We start from the raw sequence: 24,157 nt of genomic DNA, 5'->3' as shown, positions 1-24,157 counted from the left end.
TTTACGTACAAATTTAAAAGTAATCTTTTTTTAATTTTAACAAATCAACAGAAACAAAAGTGACTCGAAATTGAAAAATGTACAATACTTTTTGCATATCTTAAGCACATTATGCGCTGATTGATATTGCCTGGTGGTAAATCAATCATTGTCATGCATTGAGGATTGTCAAAGGACAACAGCGTTAGCCTGGGTCAATGGCTCGCAAGTAAAGTTTTGAGAGGCAATGCCTTGGTATTTATTATGCACATTGTTTTCGAGGAGCTCTGTCATTGGCCTAAATTAATTAAATGCTACAGTTGGGAGGCAAATAGTTTTGGGCCCTAATTGCCAGTGGCTCTCTGACTTATGACCATTGTTCTACACTCGTCTAATATGTACTATACACACATAGTTAGAATTGCAGTTACAGTTACAACTACACAGCTCCATCTACATTTACGTTTACGTTTATGGTTATTGTAATGAATGTTGTTAGTATTGTTGAGAATACTTACGATACAATTTGATCGCACCATCTGTGTCGCCCAGCGAGTTCTTGGCCACACAACGATACGCCCCAAAGTCCGAAATGTCAACGTCGTAGATGGTCAGGCGCATTGTTATTTTATAGCCAGATTCAAAGGTTTCGGGCACAAAGCGTTCACCTGAGAAGAGAGAGAAACAGAGAATGTCAGGAGAAGGAGAGTGAGATAAACACGTTTAGTAATTGCTCTGTGTACACGATATATGTATGTATAGATGTATGTATGTGTGTTGCTATGTGAGGATGAAGCTCATATATAACCGCAATGAAATTTAACCCGTTTTACTACAGCTGCAGTCAGACATTCTATCATTCCCCCATTCGGTCAGTCAGTTAGTCAGTCACTTTCGCATTTGGAATTGCCGAGTCAACAGTCTGGTTAGCTGATATACACACACACCCACACATGGACTGGACATATGTGTATATTTGTCGAATTTGGTGTCCTTTGTCTGGCCTTGTCCTGAGTTAAAGTAATTTGGCTTACCAAAAATAAAACTGAGCAAAAAAAAACCTCCCCGAAAGAAAAATCAACTTTTACCTCGAATTGTTGTCATCTTGGGCAACCTCAGGTCTTCCCCATATCAAATGTTTCATTTTAATTTATACAAAAACCCGTTTTGCCATCATCTGCCCCCCATGGAGTTTCTTGGTAGCTTGGCTAGCAGTCTTTTGATTTACGTTTGATGTCGGTTAGATTTAGTAGTTTGCACTAAGCTTTGTCGTTTCATTTTGTCGAGCATTTTCTAGGGTAGCAAAACTGGCCACAGGTAATTGTTATGCATGACAGCTAAGTGACTGATTAGTTTAGACAAAATGCTTTTGAAATGGATTAAAGCAGAGATTTGCTTATGTTTCGGATTAAATGGAAATTGAGTTCAGTCTCGAGATTTCCGACAATTAATACGATATGAGTAAATCCAATTTTGATCAAGATTACTTTAAGCACAAACGAAATCTGTGGATACATGATAATAAACTCGAAATGGATTGAATTCATGGAATCTATTATTTTCAGATTTTGTGAAGAGAACTTTAAAAATATCTAAAACTGATTTTAACTTCGTTTTCCTGGCCAATTCATAAGCCGCTTAAACTTGGCACTTCTGCTGGCCATAAGTTCTGAAAAGCAACCCTTTTATGTACTTATGAAATTCAACGCACTTCGGCTAAAAAAAACTCCATTAAGAACTTCCAACTGGAGGACAGTTTGCTGGCTACTGAAACTGCTTTTGACTCGAGGTCATTTTCAATCACTTTTTCCATTTTGTGTCACGGCACAACTTGAAAACAACAGGAGATAAAAAACGGAGACAAAAAACCAAAACGAGAAAAACGAGGAGAGAGAGCGAAAAAACTGTCTGGATGTCTGTGACTTTTTCGCTAGGCTCTTGGCCAGCTTGAGGCCTGCTCTACACTCTGTAGAGAGAGAGAGAGAAAGAAAGAGGGGAAAGTGCAGACTGTGGTTTTAAGTGGGCGTCCGATGTTGGCTTTTTGTCCTTTTCTATTCTCTTTTTTTGTTCTTTCTCGATCTTTTTCTTTTTTCATTTTTTTTTTGTCGTGCAGTTCATTTGCCGTGCAAGATGAGTGGGCGTTTGAGTGAATGGCTAGATGCTTGATGGTAGATGGTCAGCTTTTTTAATGGCCGCCAGGAAATTAAGTTGAAATTGCGCCTAAGGGTTAGAGTGCAATCAAAGAATTGCTCTGACTATGCGTCAAATTAATTACATTTTGTAGAATTTTATGCTTATTTTGTACATTTTGCTCAAGTGAAAGGCAGCACAGCAATTTCATTAAAAAAATCATTTACTACATTAAATAAAGACCATAATTAAATGGTTTCCCCGTTTTTTCTGCAGTAAGTTTTACCAACTAGAAATTGAATTTCCTAGAAGGAAATGAGATAATATGAGTTTATTTATTGGAGTTATTTTTGATTTATTTCACTTTCTTATTCATTTCAGAATAAAAATGGATTTCATTCAGTAAAGATAGAAGGTAATTATTTAAATTTGTATTTTTAACCACACACAAATCAGTCAAAGTTTCGTATATTGTATTTGTCTATTTTTGGTGCGAAATTTAGTGTACAATAAAGTTGATTGAATGATTTTGACTTTATCGTCTCTACGCTTTTTGCACTAACTTACCAGGCACTATAATCGTATCATTCTTCATCCAGTAATTAATGGACTTGGGAAACGCCTCTGATTGGCATTCCAGGGAAATGTTCTGTGCAAGTGCGGCACCAACTAATTGATTTTGTATCCAAATCATTGGCGGAACTGTAAAAGGATAAAAGGAGGAATAACACCAAAGCTCGTAAAGTATGCGTAAAAAGAACAAAGAGCAAGGATGGGAGTTAACTGAGTACCGGAGAACGACGTTTAATGGCGGAATGTAATTGTAATGGCAGGTCAGGTATGTGGCTTAAATGAATGGCAATGGCCACTGGACACTGGCATGTGTGAAGGAAAAAATTGTATTCGCATTCATATGAAATTCCATTTGTTATTGTTTCGTTTTGCAATGCGATTTGTTGCGGTTGCCTTTTATTTGTGCAACTAATTGCTTTTTAATTTTTATTGAAAACCGCAGAGAGAAAATTCCTGATGTTTTCGTTTTGCTTTTTTTTTTGTTAATATTCGCAGTTGAATAAGTTAAGTAAGTAAACTTGCCAAGAGGATAAATGGTTAACCGCGAGCTTTGCTTTATGCACTCGCTGCTGCAGCTCCATTCAGAATGTAGCGCACTTTACAGCTCACCTAACAGTAAACTTGCCTCGCAAATTGCTCAGCAACTTAAATTTTTATTTAATTAGCAGTAGTTGCGTGTTGGCTGGCAGCGGGTAGAAGGGCAGGAAGGAGGGAAAGTGCCAAAGCAAAAGTGCGCTAAAAATGCTAACTAGCTGGGGCACACTTAATTATTTACTTTATGCATGGCACCTAAAAGTATGCAGCCAACAGACAAAGTGCCAAAGAGTGAGATAGATAGAGAGAGAAAGAGCGAGAGGGATGGAGATTGGCCAGTTCTCTGGTTGCCTCTGTTTCCGAGCAATATTAAAATGCACAGCATATTTTCTATGGTGAGATTTGAAGTGGCGCTTTGTGTGTGTCGCTGTCTGCGCCATCTCCGCTCCAGTCTGGAGCACATTGCTCATACGCCACCGACTCCGACTCCGACACCAGGACACCGACAAACGACAAGCGACACCGACAACGGCAGTGACGCCATGCGGTGCTCTAGCGTAAAACTATAAATATTTAAATATGCAAAATTGATATGCCCCTCAGCTCCCCATTTTTCCCAGTTCTGGGACAGACTGCAAATCCCGCATACTTACAATGCACAATGAGCATGACACGCTTGCTGACTGTTGGCGGGATGCCATTTGAGGCAATGCAGAGATAGGCGCCCATATTCAAGCGATTCACTTTGGCAATGGTCAGAAACGAGCCGTTGTACGCGATGGCTGCAAGCACAAGAAAAGACATAAAGAGAGAGAGAGAGACAGAGAAACATATAGGTTAATTAGGATATCAAACAAATTTGTTAAGCAAACAACAATTGCTGGCACACAAATGTGAACACAACTGTTAGTGTATTCACTATATTTGTATTCCTCCAAATATTTATTCGTTCGCTTACTTGAACTATTTTGTGTTGGTAAATGGTGAAGGGTTTGAGAAATTCATATAACAATAGAGCAAACAATTAAAACGAAATCTCAGAAATTACTCAACCATACATAAATATTTCATTAGTATTATTCAAATAGACTTCTAGTTGAAAAACAGTCAGTTTCTTACTCATTGCATATGCAAGTCAGAACTTTTATTTTGATTTTTTGGTTATGCATCAACTGCAGCATTATGACGAAGCAGACTTGCAATTCCTTTTGAAAAATTTCCATACGAGTCCTGTTCCTCGAACAACTCCGAAACATTCTAATTCACAGGTCCTTTCCTTTCGTTGCCTATCGAAGCACATTGGCATTTTATTTCCATCTCATTTTGTGTGTGTTGGACAAAATCGAAGCTAAAGACGAATAGGAAAGTCTGTTGAGCGATTTATCGATTTGCCGGGTGGTGGCAAAAGTGTAATGAATGTTTCATTTGGCCCAGCCCAAGCTGACAGCACCAAAACCACAGTCTCGATGTAGATTTACAAGTGGATTTGTATTGAGAATGCCTTTTGCCATGCTTTTCCTTTCAAGTAATGCACCTGTCACAGTTTCAGCCAGCATTATCGCAGGCATATTGTTCTTTGGCATCAATAAAACCAGCCGTGCTTCAAGCTCCAACTATCTGATCAATCTCGACAGCTATGTCGAGAGTGACTTTAACACTGGCTTATTATTGAACTACACTGAATACCAAGGAAAGAAAATAAAATGCAGGGAGTAGAACATATAATAAATAAATGATGTATGTTAAATTCTAGTCTAAGCAATTGAATTTCCTTCAGAATTATAACAAATCCGTCGCAAAATATTTAATAATAATTTATTGTTTTTATCATTATATATATTTTACATAGAAATATGTTTTATTGCAATTTTGTCAACCGATATTCCATCCTACATATTTTAAACATTTTTATTGTTGATGTTGTTTAAAACTAATATTGGTTAAAAATCATTTTGTAATTAACGTAAAACAATTAAATAAATTACATATTTTGAGATGAAAAAAAGTAATCTAATTAGGTACACGCTTTGTTCTTTTCATTTGCTATAATAGTTGATTTAATTTTTTCAAGTTTTCCGCCAACAAATGAACACTTTGGAAAAATTTTTATTTAAATCGTAAAATTGAAGCACTTGAGTGCTTAAGAGCTCTACAATTAACCTTGATATCAAAAGTTGATCAGTGTCCTTTATTAGCGTCATTTGCGCACCTTGCACAGTCACGAACAATGACTTTGGTTTATGAATTAATTACAGTCTAGCAATTGTTATTATTGAAACAAGTGCGACGTCCTGTGCTTCGATGTGGCTTCAAGTTAATTATAAGGAATTGTGAAAGTAACTTTAAAATGCTGTCATGGAAATTTAATGCTGAGAGAGCACGCACCATTGTTTGACTTCGACATTGCAGCAAATAATTTACATGCCCAGCCCGCAGAATCTCCGCCAGAGTCCATTTGTCATGCAAACAGCAAGCTACTTGCCCACTCTCCCCTCCCCCATTCGTATTCGCATTCGCACTCACACTTTCATTCGCTCTCTGGCTATGGTATATATGTATTTGTATGTATGTATGCTTACCCTCGGCGCCATTGGGTAGTGGTATCAGTTCGCCACCTTCGCGTCGCCAGGTTATCGTTGGCGTTGGAGAACCGGTTGCTGCACATTTTAGGGTTACGTTTGAACCCTCTCGTATGACCATGTCCGTGCTGGTCGGATAGTCCAGAATGTCTGGTGGCACTGTATACGCCAACATACACACACGCACATACAGACATAGTTATGGCAACAGTTACAAGCGACATATTATTCATACGCCGCGTGGGCGGTAATGAAATGAGCACAGCACACAGACCGTAGACCGTGGATTGTTCACCAGGTGTCAGCAGTTGGCAATAGTATAGTTATTGTAGTTGTTGATGTTGTGTTGTAGTTGTTGTTGTTCATGACATTGTTGGTCGGCGGGTTGGTTGTTTGGTTGGTTTACAGTTGTTGTCGCCGTTCACATGCCATGTAAATGAGAAAATGAAATAAAGAAATATTTTTGAGTGGCTTTCAAAACAGCAAATAGCAGTTAGTGGCAATTTAAAAAGACTTTAATTGATTTTGCATATTTTGTTTTGAACAAAGAAGTTTAAAATATCTTTTTAAAAATGTGCAATAATGTATTTAATATATTTCAATAAATGTTTTTAAATTGAATTTATGTTTGTAACTTTTCACACTCTCAAAATACAATTAAAGTTGTGTATAGATGGAAGTTTAATCGGACTCTTTACTTAATATTAACATTTTTTTATTGCATTTATGTAAGTATTTTTTATGGTTTTGAATATAAATATCTTTAAATTCTTGTTGAAGAATCTTCATTAAATTTGTTATTTAGTTAGTGCTCAAAAAGTTTATTTTATTGGACACAAGTAGCTTAAAATAAGTTAAATTGATACTGAAAACTTAACTGTGTGATAATTAAATGTTTCGAATTTGTCCCAATTAAGCCACTCCAAACACAATTTTGGTGTTTCTCTTTTACAATTATCACAATTTTTGCGGCAGTTCACACATTCAGGAAAAAAACATATTCTCCAGCTGACAAGTGCCTGAAATAAGGTTACGACTTTATGTATGTCCTACAAGAATATTTTTGACATTTTGCCTGTTGCGAGCTATCTTCCATGTACCAGACGGTAGACCGGAGACAGGACCTGGAACTGTCGTCTATCGTCCGCTGTCTGTTGTGACTGCCAGTCTCTGGTGTTACTGGGCAATTAATTATAATTTTACGCTTGACAATTTTTCAGTTGGCCAAAACAGAAACTGGGGAGAGAGAGGACAAAAAAACAGAAAGAGGGAATGATGCTAGGCCACTTAATGAATGAACGTTCCCTGTCCTATCGCAAACCAAACAAAATGTGCATTTAATAACTGGAGCGTTTAAAAAGTTGATTTTCTTTTTATTTTCCCCAATTTTGTTTGGCCACAAAAAAGAAAAGAATGCTGGGAAAATTGTGAGAATGAGAAACTGGCAGCAATTTGGTAATTTATATAAGAATGACAGCTTCCAAGAAATTATTGACATCCATTCACCATAGTGATTTCTTTACTCTCTTTGTCATTCGTTCTAAGGACGAGAACTAAGAGAGAGAACGATTGGCACACGTTTAATGGCCAACACTTGAGCGAAAGCCAAAAGCAAACAGTGCCAACTTATGACGCATATATTGAGAGTTGAGAGAGAAAAGTCGACGTATCAACAATGATGGGCATGTTTTACAAAATGTACTTTTGCTTTTTTACTCCACTTTGCTCAGTGCACACATTACATTGCGTATACGTCATGTTGAACAAGTTGAGTAGGCAACACACACACACAGAGGCCTCGGTTAACTTGTAAGTTGCCAGTAATGGCTCAACCATGTCATACAAAAGGCCCAACTCAAGACGACAAATGATTTGGGCTGCGTGTGAGGGTAACAAGGAGGAGGCACGTGTTGGAGTAAACGCTTTTTATCGCCGTACTCAGTGGGTGATAAGTTATGAAATGAACTGAAATGATGTGAGATAAAAATTAATTTCAAATGTGCTTAAATCAGGCAAATGGAAATAAAGATTAAAAGCAATTTTTATGAATTGGATTTTTTAAGCGGTTTGCATAATTTCATAATGCGCTTAAAATTCAAATTAATATTACTTAAAGTGTATCCCACTTGTTTCTCTGTTAAGTTGAACTGAAGTGCAGAAGCCTCGAGTAATAAATTCTTTACATTAAATTGCCATTTTTCTGCAATTTTCCACTGCGCGTTGAGACAACAAATCCAGTTTCGACGTCACCCGATGCCGTTTTGACACTTTCACAGCTTTGCCACTTGACTGCACTACCGCCCAAAGCGTTCTACTTTGCCCCACCCTACTGCTAGCATATGCACAATAAAGCATTGACTATCGCCCCCGAAAAACTGCCATACATCAAAGCTGCCCGAAAATGGACAACAAATTTCTCATCCATAAAAATTGTGGACACATTTTCGGTGGCATTGGCGACGTTTTTAGTTGCTTTTATTTGCTGATGCAGTTAAACTTGGTTCTTTTTTATGTTTGTTGTGTTTGGTGTTTGTATTGTTGATTGTTTTTATATACATACTCGTATCTAGATGCCAGCCAGGCATTGAATAATTCATTTCAAATCATATATATTCGCATTGATGTTTTGCTTATGCTGTTAAAGGCATTGTCTGAACTAAGTCCGCACGGTTCGTGACACTGTAGCGTTTTCTCACATTTTTTTGATATAGCATTTTCGATATTCGCGAATTTCTTTCATTTATGCATTTTATTTGATTTGCATGGCATTTTTTTGTTGCGGGCTAATAATACATGAATCGATTTGTTGAATGCTCGAAAAATATGAAAAATTCACACTTTGATTTATAGACTTGTGAACAAATAGGGGGAATTTGAATTGATAACATTTAAATTGAATTAAAGTATGAAATTGAAGCCAATAGATAAAATGTCGTAGATAATTCTATCAATTGAGTGTAAGATAAAGAAGGAACCTAATTGAATTTATATTCAAGCTTTAACAAAAATTTGTTTACATTAGTAAAAACCTGAAACTTTAAATAGAAAGACAATTTCCTAAGAATGAAAATAAAATGCTTTTAAAAGAGATTACTTTTTGAATATTTTGACACTAATATTTTATTGTGAAAGTTTGTCTACCGTAGCGTTTAAAAAATTATCATCTTTATCTCTTCATTGCAAGTTATGCATTAACCAGTTAAAGCTATTATTTTCAATTGTAGAAATGACAGCTTCGCTTGGAATTCAAGAACTTCAATTTAAACGTCTAGAAGAGTCTCTGGTGATACATTTTCTTTACCTTCCTCAACTTTGTGTCTGTTAAATTCTCTTGGCTGGCTCGCAAACATTTCCTGGCGTTGCTAAATAAACAATGATTTTATGTTGAGGGTGCTGATGATGACTACAATGTGACGCTAGAGATAGTTGAGCGTCGCTTGTTTATGTGTTTGTTTTTGTGTGACACTGGAGGAGTGAAGGAGAGTGAAGAGTGAAGGGAAGCGTGCAACAGAGAATCACACACTTTGTCAGTGGCAGCAAAAGCCGCGCTGATTTAAAGTGGTTTCGCAATTTTGCTCGTAGACTTAGTTCATTTGAGCGAAAAGCATTTTGCACTGTCAGTCAGTCAATGGGGCAGTTTCAACTTTCTGCTGCTGTTGGCTTCATTTCACAGCACAAATTTCGTGCAGTGTAGATGGCTGTAATGAATTTCGACATCAATGAAAACACAATCAACCAAAGTGGTTACTTACGACCGTAGCAAAATGCCGCGGTTTTTTTTTGGGCTGTAAGCGGGAATCCAGGCAAGCCGGAAGCAAGGCAAACCAAAAACCGTGAACCCTCATCCAGCTGAGCGGAGCAGTGAAGAGGGCGGCATATTCATTTAAAATCAGTCTGTGGGCTTGTCTCCTTGTCTGAGGTTTTCGTACGCCGCCTGAATAATTAACGTGGGCGCATGGACACGAGCTGGGACTTGAAAGCGGACATGGAAATGGACGTATATGTACGACATACACACACACACACACATACGTAAAGGTGTGCAGGAGTGTGCGAGACTAGCTCCGATGCAAAAGGCACGTAGCATGTAAATTGTTTCATTACCTGCTGCTCTCTAACTGTTCATTGTTTCATTTAGGTTTAAAAAAAAAGACAGAAGAAGTGGAAGTGGAAAATTGACAATAACAACTAATGTGCCAGCTAAGTGAAAAGTAAGGACTTGTCGATAGACGCTTTAAGTGTGTTAAGAGACGTGGCTTTAAGAGTGGCCAACTCAGTTAGCCAATAGTTTACAAAACTGGCAAACAAACGCCCTCACTAAACGCAGTCGGCAACCATTGCAATTAGACTCAATCGTGAGTTGTTAGAAGTTGTGCACAACTTTAGCCCCCAATACACTCCACTGAAACTAGCCCACTTTCCCATTTTTCTCGCTCAACACTTCGCTGAGCAATTAGTGCTATTTCAAACAAATACGAAAAAAAAAAAACAAAATCAGAAAACAAAAAAAAAAACTATCAATTGCAAAATGAAGCACAAGTTGAGGGCGTCAATCGATCGACTCATTGACCAGCTAGCAGTCAAGACAAATTGCAATTAATTTAAGACTCTTAACTGCTTGTTTCTTCTGTACAACAAATTAAGTGTGGCAAGTCAATATAGATATGCATAGAAAAGTAACAAAATTATGTCATAACTCCCAATTAAATTGTTTTCTTCCGATAATTACATTAAAATAAATTATGAATGATTATAAGCTGAAGTCATTAAAACCTGTTGAAGCACTGCAGCAAAAGTTTTGTATAAATAGTTTGATATGTTTAGCGCAATTCTTTACATATTTATTTATAATAACTTCTGCATGGTTGTTTTATGAACTACTAAAATAAAATTCCTCATGTGCATATGAACTATTTGTCGTTTATAAACGTATGAAACTTTATTATAAATTCAGTCTACTCACCGACAACATCCAGATAACCGACTTGGCTCTTCATAGGATCCGTGTTTATTTGGCACATGTACCTGCCATTTGTGAACATTTTCATGTTAGATTATTCTTGATTCCGTATATAGGGCTTATGTTGTAAAACAAAAAACGAACTCAAAAATGCGATAGGCAAGCGTGCGTGGCGGCATTTTATGATAAAAACATGATGGAATGGCAACACATAAAAATTATGTGTGCAAAATGCAAAAGACTTTAGTATGAGAGAACTGTGAAAGTAAATAAAAATAAAAAGTATTTAAAGTTATGAAACATTTGAAACGAAATGGAAAATGTGAGTTGTCTACAAAGTATGAGATTATCCAAGCACAAAGTATGGTAAATTGGATGACAAATTATTGTGACAACAAACAAAAATAAATACTAAACAGTTTACGAAAAATTTTTAGTTTCTATTATAAAATATCAAATTTAATTAAATGAATTGCAACAAAAGTAGTTATAATTATGTTCTCAAATTTGACTAATTGAATAAAAATATGTGCAGAGATAGAAAACGTATATTTGTATTATTGTTGATGGAGTTTATACATTACCAGCCCTTGTCCGATTCCTTGACATCACGTATACGCAATATCCAAGCACGTTTCTCGGCGTGAGTAATGCTCATACGATGATTTTTGGTTATGACGTGATTTTGTATCGTTAAAATGGTCTGTGTATCGACACGTAGCCACGCAATCTACAAAAAAAAAAAAAACAGCAGGAAAAAAGAAAGGAAATATTATAGTCACAAAGGAAGAGAACAAAATACTTTTTTGAGCGGCAAATGGAGAAAATTGTAAAACTAAAACGCTCAACGATTTAGCTATAATATTAATGTTAAGGTAGCGTGGCCCAAGCTCATTTATTAGTCCATAGACACAGAGTGTCGCCTAAAAGGCGGCCGACAATTTGATTTAAGGTGGCAAAAGTGGAAATTTGAAGCACAAGTTGCAGCCCATTAAGTGGGTCACGGTGAGTTCAGCTCTGTTGAGTCCAAGGTGATTCGGTGCATTTATTAATTTAGTGTCATTGAATTGTGCTAAATTCTGAGTATTCCTTATTGCATAGTTTGTAATTGATTACTATACAGTCTGGCGTACTTGCAATTTAGCATAAAGTTACTGAAATTGTGAAAGTAAATAAATTGTTAAATAAAAAGTGTAGAATTACAATTCAAGAATATAACAATCAAGCCCACAAAAGTGATACATTTAAATGTAGACAAATTAATTACCGGAAACTGGAAATAAAGTTACCTTTCGTTAAGGCAACCCAAAAAGCGCTCAAGTTATAAGGTAGAGAAATTGTTGTCTTCTTTTCATATACGCTGATATGAGAGACATCAATTCACTAGCTTTCAATTTGTACGCTTTAATGCAACAGACAATGCGGAACAACATTATTCAGAATTACTCAAACATAATAAGAGCACATTTACCAATTGGACGCTGGCCAACAACGATATCATCAAGGACGCTGAAAACCTGGACGAACCCAAAAGATTATCAATTTGTTGCGTGTGCTTTCATTGGGTCCATTTACCTTTGCACCCGGCCTAAAAGCTGACTAACAAAAATTTGTGGCCAGCCGTTTGCTATTTTCGTTTCGTTTTGGCAATTCATTGCGGACCATTTTTTGTGCTCTCACCCATCGGGTCACGAAATCAAAGTGGAGCCCAAGGGGCTGCAGAACGTGCTCGGGCCATGAGAACCCATCTCAGAGGAGTGAGAGAGGAGAGCATGGATGGAAAAAGAAAAGGGTCAGCATAAATGGCGCACACGCATTATGTGTTTAACGAGAACGCACGCACGGCCCCAAAAAAGGGTTCTATTCGGGGTGTGGCAAGCCAAAACTAGTAGGCCACGTTTTATTTGATGAAGTGTAAACTGTTTGGAATGACAGCGCCGCGAGCTGTTTCCATTAAAAGCAACACCTGGCGATAGGTGTTGCCTCCCCTATAATTGCTACACTGATTGTCAAACTATCAAGCAAGCAATGTCCTGTTTTTAGTGCCATGGCAATCGAAAACAAACTACTTACCTTATACGTTTGCAGATTGTCCACAACACACTGAAGCACAGCCTCTCGTCCCACGGGAATCGTGACATTCTGCAGGAGTTCGCCGAATTTGGGTAAATCTGCAATGAAATTGATTCAGAAATAGCAAAGTTAAAATTACATTTTTTAAATATTTTTAAGTCTAATCCAAAACAAGGTACATATCAGAGTGTTTCTCCCAAAAGTTGACTATTGAAACCTCTGTATATACCTTTAATTGGATTGGATTTAATAGACACATATAGTAACTTAAATTGATTTGATGTGTTGAAACATAAGTCAAACTTATCTTAGAATAGGGGAGCTTAACTTTCCAAATAGAGTCAAGCTAAGAGCCTCAATTCTTAGATAAAACGACTTTACACATCAATAGTGCACATTAAAAGAGTTTTAAATTTCAGTATTGTTTATTAATAATTTTACTCTGAAGAAAAGTTTAAGATATGAATAACAAAATTAAATAAATAAAATAAATTTTGGTTAATATCTTTCTTATATACGATACTCATTGAGTAGAACGGCATTCAAGGATATCTATTTAACAGGCAGAAGAAGGCATATCCCATCCAATAAAGTATATTCTTGATCAGAGTCAAGAGCTGAGACGATATGAACATAGTATGAAGACGCACTTGTTATGGTTGCATGCAGAGCAAGTTTTGACACGCTCACTTTCGAATCGAATAACAAGCGAAATTTTGAAGCTGAAGTCGATTTTCGGGTGTTTAATTTTTAAATTTATTTAAAAAATTCTCATATATGGAAAAAAAAGCCTAATTACTACGGGACTTAGTTGCTTTGGCTGACAGTCTATTCTATTTTGTACTTTGTGGGGTATTTAAAATGTGGTACTATATCAATACACCAAAAATTTAAGCTTGTTATATTTTCAGTATTTTTGAGGAATATTTAATTTCAAAAAATACCAAATTAATATACCCCAAAAACACGAGTGTAGCTTTCTTACTTGATCTAATTTCTAATTGAACACACACTTTAAAATGCATATTCGTTTATCTCAATAAATCTAAATTAAACAGAATTATATTGAATTTAGATTTGTTTATTTGCATTACACATTCTAAGGAAGTGTTCTGCACTTCACTTTCAAATACCATATATAGCAGATAAATATACTTTCGTCTGACAAGCAGCTCTAGTTGAGCTCACACTTTACCACTTTGGCTCAACCACAAAATTATGCTGACTGGCTGCCGTTTGAGCTCGCTAGCAGTGAGTTAGTCAATGCGTCAGTCAGCCAGTCAATCAATGCTCAGCGATGCGCACAGTGCGCGGGTTGACTTTAAAAGCGCGACCGCCCGCAAGTATGCAACAGATTTTGTGGTTTTCTTTTGTGGGAGGCTTTAAAACTTTACCCACTCGCACTTGTCGCGTGGGTGTGTGTGAGTATGTTTGTGCATGCCGTTGACATGCCAAGGAGACCTCAACAAAGTTGGCGTTACATAGAATGAGACCGAAGGCAAAAACAAAAACAAGAACAAAAAAAACATACATGCCAAGCAAACGAAGCATGCCGCGTCGGCTGGTGATGCTTTCTTACATGCGGGGCACGCGTCAGTTAAAGCAAATCAACACATAACAATCTTGTACTCAAAATGCGTAAACAATGTGATAAGCAAACAGAAGAGTGAGAGACAGAGTTAGAGAGGCAGAGGAAGAGAATGTTGTTTTTTCTTTCATTTTTTGTTGATGTGTATTGATGTGGCTGTAAATCTCACTTGCAAGGGGTAAACAGCGCGAAAGTGCGCAATGCCCAACATCGCTGGCAACTTTGTGTGTTTGTATTTTGGTTTAGCACTGTGTCAATGTGTACATGTGTGTGTGCTTGTTTGCCTGTGTGCAAGTGTATGTGTTTGCTTTGTGTGTTGTCATGTTGCTGATTGTCGCCTAATCTGCGTCTAAACATCACGTTCTGCGCCGCTTATTATGTACTCAATCCCCAAAGGGGTATGCTGCATATTCTATGGAAATCAAAGTGCTGATTAACTGATTAACAGCGGCGCTTTTGCCAGTCAACTACGGTATATTAAATTACTTGCAACATTAAAGTGTTAACAGCCCACATTTTGGTATCATATTTCACACTCTGTATTCAAATACTCTTCCAGTCACAATAGATAAACAAGTACTTAAAAAAATGTTTACCTTAAGTTGGCTAACATTTTTATACTCGCGAAAAGAAAAGTTACTTTTAATCTTGCAAAGCCATAAACAATGTCGTGGAGAGTATCTTATCTTCGGCTTGGCATTTGTTTTCCTTTGTGTGTGTCCTGAAGTATGCTTCAGTAGATAATAATAATGGCGATAGCAAGTCCAAGTGCCCAAGTGTAGGCAATGACAACGTCGCTTCCCGTCGCCACAGCACTTGCTAATAAGCTCGATTACCCAGCTCCCGACGCGTCAATAAAAATTTGCCACAGACTGTCCTGTTTTCTTCCTCAAGTCTACCGCCTTCCCCACCACCCGCTAAACAGGCTTAATCTTTTCCTTTCTGCTCAGTCGCTACTCTCGGATGCCTTTTGCCAACTCATTTGATTTTGGCTCCGTTCATATTGATATCTGACTCCCTTTCCCACTTCGCTTTTACTTTCACTTTATCCTTCGTCGTCTGCCGTCTCCTTCCATTTACTTTCCTCACTGAGCGTTGCGTGTATTTTTATGGCATACTTTTCGGCGCGTTCGTGTGTAAATATGTGCAAATTCGCAAATTCGTAACATATTTTGTTTTGTGGCACATCATTCGCCCAGAGACTTGGGTGTGATTGTTTAGTGGATTTATGGGCACATGAAATTAGGATTTAATGTGCATATGTCTTGTGCCTTGAGTGGATTTATTGCATATCCTTATGCATATCCTTTGCCTCTCTCTGTGCTTAACATAATGTTTATGATATATGCGAATAAAGCAAATCGTTTTTGAGCTCCGCCCTCCATTCGTTGTTGTTGTTCTTATTTCATGTGGATTTCAAGTGGCTTAGCCTGGAATACAGTGTGGGGCTTATGCTCCATATTTGTAATTGTCATGATCATAGAAATGCTTTTTATAACGGGAATAGTAAATATAGTACAACTTAGTGTGGAAATTGGCAGCATTTTACAAACAGTGGAAATAACATAACATATAATTCGTTTATAATTTGTTTATTTGCATGCGATTGTTTTCTCCCTTCTCATTTCCTAATTCAGCTAAACAAACCGTAAACACAAATGTTTGTGAATCAGTTTTAATCTTTCATTTATTTATTTACCCATATCGTATGATAGGGGTTTCTTATTTGTATTATAAAATACATTTATGTGAGCATTTTGGCTTTTCCATGAGTGGCTTTTAGGCCTCCCATAAGCACACTAGGCGTATTTCCGTCTCTCTGTCAAATTAAACTTTAAGCTCACTTTATTAAGTCAACTCGCCTCAACTTGACTCGCCTCGACTCCACTCTGCATTTCAACTTAATAAGCACGCCAGCAGCAGCAGCAGCGGCAGCAACAACAGTCAGCAAATGGCGCTATTTAAATGCTAAACAACTCTATTAAGTTGCACGACACACTCACTCTCATACACACAAACGCACACACACACATGACGACAGAACACATTCACGCCAAGGGCAGCTTTAGCTTGAGCTTATTTCGTGTATATATATTTTTTTTAGTTGCTTTCTTTTTTTTCTTAGACGGGAGAAGGCAGAAATGGAACCTCAGCACGTTTCAAATACAATTTACAATAAATAAAATTTAAAAGCGAGAAAAAATGCTGCGACAACAGCGCTGCTCAGCGCCAGAGAACACAGCGCAGAAAACTGAAGACAGACACCGACACCGACTCGTAATGGCAACACTCGCTGGCAGCACTATGAAACAGGGGCAAGAAATGAGCACGTGACGCTTGGGATAAGTAAAACGATACGAGAACACGTTAGCACAAATTTCAATTGAGCACAACGAAGTGTTAATGCTCTAAGAAAAACACTTTTTTCTTGTGCGGTAGTCAAACATAAATTTGTAAATATTACAATTTATATATAATATATCTTTAAATATAGACAAACATAACAAAAAATATATGTTTCAATTTTAGGAAAGTGAATGCGTAATTTGATAGCTAAAGTTTTCGTAGAAAAAATAAATTGAGAAAACTCTTTCCATTTATTATGTAGTATAAAATAATATATTTATATCAATCGCTTTATGTTCATAGTTTTTAATATAGAGCAAGTTATTGTGTAAAGTAACATATTTTCATTTATTTAAACTAAACAAAATGTTCTGTTTTATTCAGACAAAATCTTAACAAATTAAATATGAGGCGAACTTTGACTTTAACAAATGACTTCCTTGACTCTTGTGTTGTTCTTTTTAAAGTATCAACATTGCGCAAGATTGTTATACAATGTTAATAAAATTTACTCGAATCTGCAAGCTTAATTAATTTATTCCTTTATTTAATCAATCCTTGTGCTTTATGTACGAAATGTGCGCAACAGCCTGAAGCAGTCTATTCCATAATGTGTATTCGCGAATATTGACATTTAATAGACTTATAGTAGTTCTTCAGCTCATTAAGATTAAAGTTTTCTGCAAATTTAAATTCCCACAATGTCTGTTTTTGGGACAAAGTTTGTGAATGAAAGTCTAGCTGCAACAAATCCTATTGCAAAGAAAAGCTAGATTTAGTACTTCAAAATGTTTTGCAACTGAAAAAGAGATAGTAACTGACGACAACATGTGGCAGAGTGGGTGTTTCCTTACCTTTGTCTGGTATCGCATTGACGGCCGTATCCTCGCGTATGTCCTCCAGCAGCTCTTCGTGATTTTGCATTTCCGCTTTAGGTTTTCGTTTTCGTTTACGTTTTCATGGAAATCGAGACCAAAGTGCCCCGTGAAAGCGAAGAGCGGATGAGAAAAAAGAGACACAGAACGAGAACAAAGTGTTAGTCAGTTACATTCACCGATATTAGGTAGTTAATTTTAGTCGAGTTACTCGCAACTCTGCTCGGGAAATTCAATTTGTGGCGAGCATATAAACAGATAAACAGCTTCCACAGCAATCGACCAGCAACCCCTCCAAACATTCCCCTTAAAACCGCACACAACACGCACACTACAGCGCCACATATCTGGTCGCTAGGGAGATATGCAGAGAGCCAGATACAGAGATGAGAGTGTGAAGAGATGTTCGATGCTCCACTTCCCATTTGGTGTAGTCTCGTTTGTTTGTTTTTTTTTTTTACAATATTTTGGCGCATTTGTGCGCCGAGCAGTTCTTTACGAGCAGCTTGTAATTTTCACAAACCACAAAATGAAGTTGCACAAAATGTGCAATTTGACTCCTGTGCAGCAGCTGCAACAGCAGCAAGAGCAGAAACCGAAGCTAGGAATGAAGTGTCTGGCATTGAAATCAATAATTGAACCATCATGAGGTTTGAGTTAGCTCTGAAGTTGGGCATCGCTTTCCCCAGACATGTAATGAAATGCAGTGCACGCATCATAAAATATTTACCAAACTCAGCCAAATGGGGGGGCAAATGTGTAAACGGATTTACGTTCATGCGTTTCTGTTTAGAATTTGCAATTGGTGGAATTATTGCATCGAAGAGGTAAATTTGCTGGTAATGGGCTTATTGATTAGAATTATTATTAGCTCAAATTGACTCAGTAGAGCTGATAAAGGGAATTTCATTGGAAATAAATTGATAACCGGAAGTAAAGTTCAAATGGTTGCATTCAAAATGCATTCACGAATTCAGGTGAAATTGGCATGAACTTATAGAAAAGCTTTAGAGTATTTAAGTAAAGAGTTTGTTTTGACATTAAGTATAAATCAAATAAAATATCTAAAATAAATATTTACAAGTTAATTTTGTAACTAATAGGTGTTGACTTAAAGTGTTAGTTAATGTAGTGTTACCGAAGTTGAAAAGAGAAATTTATTGAAATATACTTGTATGGGAAAAAACGTTTACTTACTATGGGTCTTCGTTGCTTTGGCTGGCAATCTTGTATATTTTGTACTCTATGGTATTTTATTTTTATTTGAAATGTATCAATATACCAAATACAACCTTCTGTATATTTTAGTATTTTGAGGTATATTAAATTAGTATATTTTAAGAACAATACCGCATTGGTTTGTTTAATGAATACCGCGTATCTCACAGTCAGGCATACTCGACTGTAGCTTTCAAACTTGTTTTGTTTCAAACTGTTGACAATAGACACAGAAAATATTTTGACTAAATTTTGAATTTTTAAAGAATGATTATTATTGATCTTTTTTTAAATCGAATAAAATATTGAGTGTCGCAATATTATTATAGTAAAGAAAATAAATATCATTTGAGTTGGTATTTATTGCTTTGAAATGAAGAAATATTTTATTTTATATCATTCTGCCAAAAAGTTTACTTGCTGTCATAGATATTTGAATTTCTCACTTTATGGCTCCTGTTGAAAGTCCCTCATCGTACATCTCTATTGCCATTGGCAAACCTGGCTACACTTTATAAGAAACTGCCAACCTGATTTCTTAGTTTTTTTATTCATTTTTCAGCATTTTTATTATGAGCTAACCCATTTTCACGGTCACGTCGAGAGTTGACTGCAAATCACGTCATTCGATGCGGAGCAGCAAAATGTGAAAGAACGCGTAAAAGGAACTTTTCTGAAAAAGTTGCACAACTGTTTCGGTCTATTCAGGGGTCTGTTGGTGTGGTGAGGTCTGGTCAGGATGGCACGTAACATTCACTGGCAACATTTGTGGCCCTTTTGAATGCGTTTTCTTTGCCTCCACACACATGTGATCCACAAGCTACTAGACACAAGGCAACAAAAACAGCTCTATGCAATATGACAGCAAAGATGTTGGACAGCCGAAAGCGAAGGGAGTGGAGGATGGAAATTGGGATTGGAATTGGGATTGGCATGACGATGCCGAAGGGGGGGGATTTGTGATTGCGGGGAGTGGGTTGGCTGTGGTATGCAACAATGCAACACAAAATATTACAAACAGGCTGAGCTGCCAAGTCGAGCGCAAAGTTGTTGCCCAACTTCAGCATCAGCATCGGCTTTGCTTTTTACTGCGTTTGATGTTTGCTAGCTGAGAATGCACAACGTTCATTCTCCAGCCCCCTGTCTCCTGCTCTTTGTCAATCCAGCAGCAAAACCAACCCCAAATGCTTGTGAAATCGAATTTATTGCATACTTCTGTGCGTCGCTGCAACAGCCACAAAATGTATTTGCCCTGCCAGGCAGCTGTGACATTTTCCCAAAGTCACTGCGAATGCAATAGGGCAGGCAACATCTCTTCTCCCTCTCCCTACCCCTATCCTTCTCACTCTCTCCCATCCCCTTTTACTTTTCTCATACCAATGGCAGTTAGCATGTGCTTGGCGTTTATTAAAATGCAAACTGTGCCCGAATTGTTGAGCATGAGAATTAATTGAAAATTTGTTTCCTCTTCCGCCATTTGTCCGTGCCCTTTTTCTCCTCCTCCTCCTTCTTTTTCAACTGCAGCTGTCTGCTATGAATTACTTATTTTTCTTATTTTGTGTTTCTCATTTCTCTCGTTTCACATTTCTTATGTCAATGTTGCCATTTGCCATTTGCGTCGCTTTTGCTTGCTCTACTCTCCTTTCCCTCTATCTCTCCCTCTTTTTCCCTCTACCTTTCCCCCCTCTCACCACCTCAATCACCAAATTGCCCAATCGCCCATTCGCGAGCTATGCCAAATTCCAATTCATTTGCTCTATTGACAGTGTGTCTGCACGCACCGGTTAAAGTCCAAGGCCTTTACGCTTATAAATAACTTGTGTGTGTTTTTTTTTCTCTACTCTCTTTTTTTCTAGCTGTCATCATGCCGAAAAAAAACTAAGCGAAATATATGCCAAGGTGGCCAAAAAGTAAATGCTAGTAAAAATCAATAGCAATCGCACAGCGAGTCGAGAAATGTTTGCCAAGAAAGTGATGATTGGTAGTAAGTAAGAAATTGGTATGTAAATGTCACGGAATTTACTTTAATAGCAAATTGTGGGCCAAGTTAGCGTTCCCGAAAAATAACCTGCAATTATGTGACAGTTACAATTTATAACAGTTATTATTTTGAATTGCGATATAATCATATTTTGATATACTACAATATTATTTTCTAAAACTTGTTTATTAAATTTTTGGTGCTAATATTTAATACAAAATGTGAAACATAATAATAATAATTCAATAAATGTTTGATGATACATTTAGTTAAGTGAATTACATTATAACTGACTTCAAAAAATTGTATAAAGCTATTTTCAATCTCTTAAATTTCTTTAGACAGTTTGAAGTATATTTAGACTACCAACCAAAGAAAAGTGGCAAGTCGAAGTTTCTGGGAATTGGCCATCTTTCATTTCCTTATCATTAAGCCCTCGAAATGCTTATGAACATACTTCAAATTGAGCTATTTCTGTTTGCCACTTGATTGCACTCACCTTTTTGAGGAATGCCGCAATACACTGCGCTCCATTTGCGTGAGGCAGTGAGAGATGGAGAAAGTGAAAGAGAAAGAGAAAGAGAGAGACAGAGAAAGAGCGACGGAGACGGCAAATAGGCCAAGCGAACCTCAAAACTTCATTAGCCAAAAAGCACGCGCCGAAATTGAAGCGACAGCACCAACAACAACAACAATAACCAAAGATGTATGCAGATTGGAGAAAGAAGAAAAATCGACAGAGAAAGAGAAAGAGAGAATCTTTGGGACGTCGGAGGCCATAAATTGCACGGCGGCAAAAATAAATGTAAAGTAAATGGCGCTAATTCAAAGTAGATTTATTTATTATGCCATTTTACTTGCGGCAGCTCGCCAAGAAATATGCTTTAAATTTTCACAGACCATTGTCAGTCTCCCTGTCTCTCTCTCTCTCTTTTCATCTCATTCCTTCTGTTTTGGCGCACGGTAGGCGTAGTCGAACAACAAACGAAAACAAATGAAAATAAATGTTCAAAAAAAAATTATGCAACAAAAACAATAAAGTTGCCGAAGAAAAACTGTAGCTCCTGGCACTGCCATTTATGGGAAAAACTCTCAAGCTTTCTCTTCTTCATTTTTTTTTTTTGCTGTGCAAGTACACGAACATTTTAATTTACGCATCCTGTGGCGCCTCCTTTGAGAAGCAACGCACCTGCTGCGACAGACAGCCCATCGTACGTTCAGCATCTCAGTTGCTGCCACAGCCGCGGGCTGAGACAGTGAGAGAGACGAGAGGAAGAGAGAGGCGCCTGGACGTCTGCTGTTGATTTTAGCCATAATGCTAACGCATTTAAGCCAATTTTCGTGTCAGCTCTCAATGATTTATTAGCCCAAAAACTGTAGACAGCTTAGCACCCGGATACGCAGTCGGATACGGTTACAGATACTGAGTATAGGGAACGCTGCATGGGATCTCCACAAACACTCAAGTAGGTGTCAACAACTGCCTCCAAGTTGCACAAATTTGTCTACAATTTGCTTTTGTTTGCGCCTAATGATTATAATTACGACAAATTTCGACAAATTTTCAGTTACAACAGCAAATTGGACTCAACTTAGGTGGGAGATGTAGAACAAAGGACAGAATTTTCTATTTTAATGTTTAAAGGAATGTTGATGCCATTTAATCTATTACATTCTGATTTTTTTTTTTTACAACAGTTCTCCCCAAGCTTTTTAATTTTATTTAGTATTCAATTCTACTTTTACAAGTCATTTTCTTACATATATTTAATGTATTTTTTGTTTGTATCTTTAAATATTTAAATTAATAATTTTATTTATATTCGCATTATATTCTTTTCTCTAAATTAATATTACAATTTAAAAATTTAATTTTAATTTTCATGTCTTTTTAACTTAATTTGTTAAATAAATTATTTTATTACGCAGTGTGTGGCATACTATTTTAATTCTTTTTTTTTTTCCAATTTAATTGGAGCACTAGTCAAAGCCTTGACGGTTACTTGCAACTCACGTTCGCAGCCCAGGGACATTGAGGCAGAGTTAATGAGAAAGGCGGAGCACAGAACTTTCTAGCTTTTCGGCATGAATACTTGAATAACAGCAGAAATAGTTGCATATGAACTTTGAATGCCAACAAATTTACAAATATTTTAAATTCTAATTCTATTCTAGTTCTATTCTAATTTTGAACGTAAAATTATTGTTATCAGTTTCGTTTAGTCAATTATAAGAAGTCGAAAGCATCGTTTAAAGACTAGGATTGATTGCTCCTTGATGTTAGCAAGTGGTCGGAGAGTTTTATTCACTTAATCTCTAACCCATCAATCTCTTAAAACACCTTGGTATAACCTAAGCTGCATTCAAGACAACTTTGTGTGGACCAAGTTGGTCAGCAAATTCACAGTGGGTCAAAATGATTGTAAAACTTCAAGTTTTCTGTGTACGTGAGAGCAGAGAGCAGAGAAAGTGCACAGCGAGAGAGTGCAAAGTGAGAGAAGTAAGTGATGCGTGCAGCGGCTCTCAGGGACTTGACTTTGTGGCATGACTCGGATAGCAAACTGCAAACTGCAAGTTGCCAGTTGCCAAAATGTCAGTTATTGGCCAGTCAACTTTTATGGGCAGCATTTACCTAGCATAGTGTAACTTTCAAATTAGCACAGCCCGAATATAGTGTTAAAATTTCTGAGCAGTTGGCAATTCCCATTGCGGTGTCATGTGGCGGAGGTTAAAAGCTTGTCCAGACACCACGATAACTTTATCATTTTGCATTCATCGGTGGGCAAAAGTGCAACAGACCAGTGGCTTTTTTGCTAATTGAGTTTAGTGCGTTTGCTGACATATTTCTCGAGACTCGGCCTGGCGAGTTTGCATTCGAAATTCAAAGACTAGCCTAAGGCTAATGGAGATGTGGTGTGGGAGGGAGAAGGGGAGGAAGCATAGGTCAGGTCAAATGCAAAATGCTGGCAAATTAAATTTGTGTAAAATAAAACTACAAAGGCGACTTCAAACGAGATGCGAACAAACGAAGCTAACGTGAAATGATGTTAAAAACAAACATTCGCCAAGAGGCAAAGACGAAAAGCGCAACAAAAAACAGCAAAAACAAAATGAAAACAAAGCAGAACAAAACACAGCAGAGCGGAGCAGAGGAGAACAAAATAAAAAACAAATTACAGCAATAGAAAAGCAACAAAAACGAAAAAAAAAACAACATCAACAACGCCACAGTAAAAGGCCAACAGGAGCTGTGATTGCCGTTCTTTTTTACTCTGTTTTCCTGCTCGTTGCTCGTTGCTCATCCGCCCCGTCGGCCAAAAG

General features: G+C 37.2%; 1 protein-coding gene and 1 long non-coding RNA gene across 7 annotated transcripts in view; one reads left to right on the top strand and one right to left on the bottom strand.

Moving 5' to 3' along the window:
• The window catches only part of LOC133835564 (cell adhesion molecule 2), a 45,271-nt gene that overhangs the window by 8,335 nt on the left and 12,779 nt on the right, over window positions 1–24,157 (bottom strand). Inside the window, exons 3-10 of one of the 2 annotated variants that reach the window (XM_062265559.1) lie at window positions 17,617–17,691; window positions 12,829–12,926; window positions 11,340–11,485; window positions 10,759–10,820; window positions 5,796–5,954; window positions 3,870–3,998; window positions 2,677–2,811; window positions 498–647 (exon numbers count right to left, since the gene is read on the bottom strand). In XM_062265559.1, the coding sequence (XP_062121543.1) occupies window positions 498–647; window positions 2,677–2,811; window positions 3,870–3,998; window positions 5,796–5,954; window positions 10,759–10,820; window positions 11,340–11,485; window positions 12,829–12,926; window positions 17,617–17,691 (954 nt within the window). The remainder of the gene's footprint in view (window positions 1–497; window positions 648–2,676; window positions 2,812–3,869; window positions 3,999–5,795; window positions 5,955–10,758; window positions 10,821–11,339; window positions 11,486–12,828; window positions 12,927–17,616; window positions 17,692–24,157) is intronic. The other variant, XM_062265568.1, reaches the window with a different exon arrangement.
• LOC133835598 (uncharacterized) lies at window positions 2,491–22,523 on the top strand. 5 transcript variants are annotated; one of them, XR_009893618.1, is made up of 5 exons: window positions 2,491–2,524; window positions 2,613–2,947; window positions 20,712–20,854; window positions 21,178–22,302; window positions 22,405–22,523. It is a non-coding gene; the product is annotated as an uncharacterized LOC133835598 (long non-coding RNA). The 5 variants fall into 5 exon arrangements; XR_009893617.1 differs by having other exon boundaries at window positions 21,178–22,523; XR_009893614.1 differs by lacking the exons at window positions 21,178–22,302; window positions 22,405–22,523 and having other exon boundaries at window positions 20,712–21,118.

Source organism: Drosophila sulfurigaster, chromosome 2L, assembly GCF_023558435.1.
Source record: "Drosophila sulfurigaster albostrigata strain 15112-1811.04 chromosome 2L, ASM2355843v2, whole genome shotgun sequence".
Classification (NCBI taxonomy): Eukaryota; Metazoa; Arthropoda; class Insecta; order Diptera; family Drosophilidae; genus Drosophila; species Drosophila sulfurigaster.
Note: the sequence above shows the minus strand (reverse complement) of the source record. Positions and strands in the feature narration are given on the sequence as shown.